Source organism: Protomyctophum bolini (assembly GCF_963924005.1).
Source record: "Protomyctophum bolini genome assembly, chromosome: 11".
Taxonomy (NCBI): domain Eukaryota; kingdom Metazoa; phylum Chordata; class Actinopteri; order Myctophiformes; family Myctophidae; genus Protomyctophum; species Protomyctophum bolini.
The window spans coordinates 29,412,945-29,418,461 of record NC_137872.1 but is presented as its reverse complement, the minus strand read 5'-3'; the positions used below and the strand labels follow the sequence as shown (position 1 = coordinate 29,418,461).

General features: G+C 40.1%; 1 protein-coding gene across 2 annotated transcripts; it reads right to left on the bottom strand.

Moving 5' to 3' along the window:
• Positions 1–1,082: 1,082 nt before the first annotated feature.
• Positions 1,083–4,997, bottom strand: phb (prohibitin). 2 transcript variants are annotated; one of them, XR_013964948.1, is made up of 8 exons: positions 4,917–4,997; positions 4,339–4,441; positions 3,985–4,146; positions 3,583–3,725; positions 3,206–3,322; positions 2,930–3,025; positions 2,047–2,357; positions 1,083–1,619 (listed from the first exon to the last, which is right to left on the bottom strand). XR_013964948.1 is itself a non-coding variant. In XM_080776866.1 (7 exons), exons 2-7 carry the CDS (start codon positions 4,421–4,423, stop codon positions 2,145–2,147), a joined length of 816 nt encoding a protein of 271 aa, XP_080632992.1. In that variant the 5' UTR covers positions 4,424–4,441; positions 4,917–4,997; the 3' UTR covers positions 1,083–2,144. The 2 variants fall into 2 exon arrangements, 1 of the variants encoding a protein (XP_080632992.1); XM_080776866.1 differs by having other exon boundaries at positions 1,083–2,357.
• Between the last annotated feature and the right edge of the window lie 520 nt (positions 4,998–5,517).

The following is a 5,517-nucleotide window of genomic DNA, read 5'->3' as shown; positions in this document are numbered from 1 at the left end:
GTCACCACTGGATGGAACCCTATCGATTCGCTACGTGGCCCCGGCCAAGGTCTCGCGGGTACGCACGCACCAGTCCCGCGCTCATCATCATCATCCAGGACCTGCAGCGTTCAGGGCAGGCCTCTGTCTGTCTGTCTGGTACTCTGGAGGCGCGCGGCACCATGTCTAGTTGTCTACCTCCCTCCCCTCCCACACCAGACAGGGCACGACGCGCGTGCACGCCGTGAGCTTAATTAATTGACCGTGATATGAATTGAAGTCTAGGGACTCTCAACTCCAGTGATCGTCACACAACTATATTTACATTTAAAATATATTACATTTGTGTAGGATACAAAACACTATACATATTAGGAAAGGTAGTAATGTACTTGTACTGTCTGTGTGCCATTAGTATGTTTTCTTTAAGAGTAGGTTTTACTTTTGTCACTGCTCAGATGTTCAATTAACATTTCTCATTGAACCTATACGATAATTAGTGATTACATTTTGCATGGGGGGAAAGGCACCTTCTTTGTTCTTGCATGGAAACAGCCCTGCATTTTCAAATGTCACCATCATAATGACAAAATAGTACCAAGATGATGGTATATTAAATAGTAGTCTAATATTTTTAGTATAAGGTCAGAACGTCACAAGTGAACCTGGAATAATATCTACAATTTGTCCTACATGTGATGCACGTTTACTTCAGTACATTAAAACTAGTTGCCATTATAGCTATTTTATTTTCTGAAAGTCGATATAATGTATCAAATTGAAAAACTATGATATTGATATGGATCACCTATTCCATCTTCATGGTAATTTACAAGGAACCAAACTGAAGAGTTCAGAATCAGCACTATTGTGTTCTCAATAAAGGAATAGGAATAGCAAACATAATTTGTGAATAAATCACATCATATGCCATCAGTTTAAAGATAGTCTGCATATTTCTATATGGTTCAGAATGTTTGATTCACAATGGCAATCATAAAAAACATGGGACCATTACAGCACATCTCATATACAGTATTACATACTGCCAATCTTTAGCCTGCAGACCTTTACAGTCTGCATAAAAAGCAATCAATTGGATGTAGAAACTAGAAAGACAATTTTATTTGCATCCAAGGTAGACAACTGTAAATTAAAGAATGTATAACACACCAACAGGCACGCTGCATGTCCTTTGTATCAAACAAGGAATTGATGAAATAATTTGCAGCCTTCTTTATAGCAAGAGATATTTCTAATTGTTGATCATTTCCCATTAAGCTTTGAGAGATGTGAATATTATTCATACAATACTCTGACAAGGTTGTCTAAGAGAACACAACTGTTTAATGGCGTTTCCCCCTTTCTTTTCTTTTTCCACATGACACTCCACAAAATCACATGCAGGTGCATTGCATCTGCGACGATATAAACAAAAAACAAATCTCAGTATCTTATCATTTTTTACCAATAGGTCTAAGTTACCATACATGGATGAATCAACACCCTCTGCTCTTCCACACTTTCATCATATCCTTATCCATCATGGACTCCTTCTCCCACCACACCATTTCACAGTGCTCAGTCTGTAGTTGTTTGGAGAACGAGTGGAAGGAATTACAGCTACTGTATATCTTGCGCCACCCCTTACCCCTAAACTTATTTGCCATTTTTTACTACCGGTATTTTAAAACATTTTTAAATAGTTCAACTAGCCCATCTACATCGACACGTTGTGAACTTGTAGATCAGTTCTTTGAACTATTAAAATGTTTTTCAAAATAGTAAAAAAAAGCAAAGAAGTTTAGGATAATGGGTAAGGCACTGACGAAAATAGGGCCCTTAGTGCTATATCTTGCACCACCCCTTAACCGTTATCCCTAAACTTCTTTGCCATTTTTTACCATTTTGAAAAACATTTTAAAATAGTTCAAATAGCAGATCTACAAGCTCACAACGTGTCGATGTCGATCAGCTAGTTGAACTATTTAAAAATATTTTTCAAGATAGTAAAATATGGCAAAGAAGTTTAGGGATAAAGGGTAAGGCGCACCCAAGATAGGGCCATTAGTGTGTGAGAAGTTGGAGAGTTCTCATCAGCCTCCCCTCCATCACCAAGGTGACAGCTGGTGACAGGAAGAGGGTGGATACAGGGGCATGGCTCCTCATTGAGGCAGCTGGAGCAATGTACCCTGGCCTGAGGGAAGGTATGTGATATTGCGAGAACGGGATAGCTGGAAAGCGATGTCCTCAGCTGCCTCTAGCTTACGCAGCTCTACCAAGCCATCCCCAGCCTCCTGCAAGGAGTTGGCAATGAGTAAGGCAGCCTGGGAATCTCCCTCTGCCGAGATGATGGCCGCCTGCTTCTGCTGCTCTGCCTATAAAAGATGATAAACACAATGCATTTTTGAATTGTTTATTTGGCATGCTCTTAGTGTGCAAGTCCTTTAGTTTTGGACTTTCCTGTTCATTTTAAATATGCTGCGTACTGAATGTCAGTGTGTTGTTTTTTCTGGCTTTTCTTGCCTTTATTTATTGTTACAGTTTAGAGACAGGAAATAGGGAAAGAGAGTCAGAGAGACAAGGGAGGTCCACCAAGCCTGGAACTTGCTGTCAGGCATCAGAGCCTATGTGGTACGTGTCTGAACCAATCTTATCGGCGCCCCATTAATCAGCTTCCCATAGGAAGTTATTTTTCATGTTTCTTTCAATCAAGATGTGAAATATTGTGAAATAATTCATCTATACAAAAACAGGGACAATGTATTGACCTTTTTTTGTGTGAAGATGCGTTCACACAAGGTGAAGATAAAGATATATCAGTTAGGATATTTCAGCTTGAGTGAAGAAGAGATTAACTTTGTGCATTCACATAGTCAGGTTCACCACATTTGTGGCATCCAGGGTACGCATCTTTATGTAAATTACTCATTTAAAACATCTGCATTACCTTTTCCACCACAAATCGGGCTCTCTCTGCCTCCTGCTGGGCAACCTGCTTCATTTCAACAGCTTCTGTGAATTCCTTGCCAAAGGTTAAGTGTGTCTGTTGGAAGAACATAGGATGTGTTACATTATTGCAACTTTCACACCAGAAATGTAGTTGCATGTCTTGGTGCTTGGTCTATATTGGTATTCAAGTAACTAACTAAAGCATTATTTTATTAATGTATGTAGAAATGTCCATTTTCTTAAATAATAAGTTCACCAACTGGGTCATGCATACCAATGAAACATCATCCAAGATGAGACCAAAGGTGGATGCTCTTTCCGTCAGGTCCTCACTGACCTGCCGGGATACCAGCTCTCTCTGGGTGATGAGTTCACCAGCATCAAACCGAGCCTGTGAGGTACACAGAATCACAAGTTCAGTTTATCTGGTTCTTGGGCATTTTTGCACAAAACAGTTTTGCACAAAAATAGCAAAATCACAACTTGTGGCGATGTAGATGGGCTACTTAAAAAATGTATTCAATATCAAATTTACACACACACATACCCACACCCACACTTCCACCCAAAACATTATTTTTAATAATCGATTACATACATTTGATTAACTGTTGAATTCCCAAGAAGTATTTCTAAATTTTTGATACATACCACTACAGCCTTCAGGACTTCTGTAGTAATAGATGGCAACACCCTCTCATCATAGTCCTCTCCAATGCTTGTGAAGATCCGTGGGAGCTGGTTAGTCACTGGCCGGAACAGGATACGCAGCGTGATGTTTACATTCTGCAAATCTGTGCAGTTGATGGTTGAAAGGTAAGAGTTAAGATAGTGAGAATAACCGCCTTAAATGTCTTACATGATAGACAGGCCGACTTCGCCGCAACACATTTTGTGGACATAATGCACTCTAAGATCAAACAGTTCACATTACTGAATAATTGTATACACTATTGGTAGGACTTTTTCAATTCTGTAATTCCCCACAAGTGACACGGTCCTGCTACAAACGAGCAAAACAGAAGCTATTGTTTATTACAATTTTGATTGTACCTTTGCTACCAGTGATGACAGGCACATTGCGAGGGCGGGAACGGCAGTCAAAGATGATGGGTTTCTGGACCCAGGGGATGAGGAAGTGTGTTCCCTCACCAACCACCTCGTCTTGCACTCCTCTGAACCTGTCAAATATGACCGCACGGTGGCCTGCGTCCACTGTAGAAAAAGGTGTTGCACTTTTACATTTGAAGGTCTGACTACAGCACATTGTATACAATTTTCAAAAACGATCTACAATATCACAACACATCGCAATGTGACAGAAATCAATAATCAGATCAATAGATGAAATATTGGCTGATGACTTCAAATTGAGTTACCCAGAAATACTTAAATATTTGCACTCACCATTGAAAAGGGCAGAGTTCACCACACCTCCACCAACTGCTAAGGCCAGACCTAACTTTCCAATGGACTCAAACAGTTTTGCCATGACAGCAATGAAGTGAAACTGCAAGAAAGGCAAAGGGATTTCACAAACATTCAAGTGCACAAATATTTAATCTAATCGGTTCTTCCAACTTTTAACGTATAGTTTTGGCCTTGAAGTTGAGGGTAGATGATGCCATTGCTGAAGATATTAGCCAACTAGCTCGTCGGGTGCAACACTAGCATGTTTTCCATAGGGGTTTTTAATGTACGTTGTAGCAGCCAGTCATGTGTAAACACGAGTAACGTTATGAATTATGACAGCTCAGCTCATGTCATTAGATCAAACTAACGTTAGGCTAGCTTAACGCATGTACCTTTCATTTCAACCACCGATATCTGGACATGAGTGCTCAGTCACTGTCCATGTTACTTGGTCTACTAAAGTAAGTATATTTAATAACGCATAAAACATCACGTATAATTAAATTGAATATTTTAGAAGCTGCTATGCAATGAAACACAATTAAGTGCTGTGTGAACTCAGATGCACTCACCTAGCGTTAGATGAGACTAGTATATATGTGACCTCCACCGGAGAGACGCCGACGCAATCAGCAGAACACATGAGATGTGCGGTTTGGGCTTCAGCAGAGCGCATGTGCGGTACTTGTAACGTCCTCTTCTCGGATTGGACAGGCGGGATTCAGGCTCATAGTATACTTTACAGTCATTGGTTGGCGACCGAGAGACCAGACACAAGAGCGGATACGGAAACGGCGCGTGCGAGATTAGAAATATATAGAAATAGATTTTTGGTGATTCTGACTTTCAGTTGTAATTTGTACATACATTTTGTTTTTTATTGTATTGTTCCACTTTTTGCTTTGTCAATGTAAACGTATGTTTTCTCATGCCAATAAAGCCCCTTGAATTTAAATAAAATTGTATGTGTAATGTTTGTGTGCGTGTAAATGACCGGATACAGTAGGCGGACTCTATGTTCCCAAACTTTTTCTTTTCAAAATCCTTTTATTCGAGTTTTTAAACAGAAGCCCAGGGGCAAGCATATGTCTATGGGGGCAAGGGGGAAAGCATAAACATAAATGTCATTACATTTACAGTATAATCAGCCAATCAGGTTCCCGTTTCCCAAAC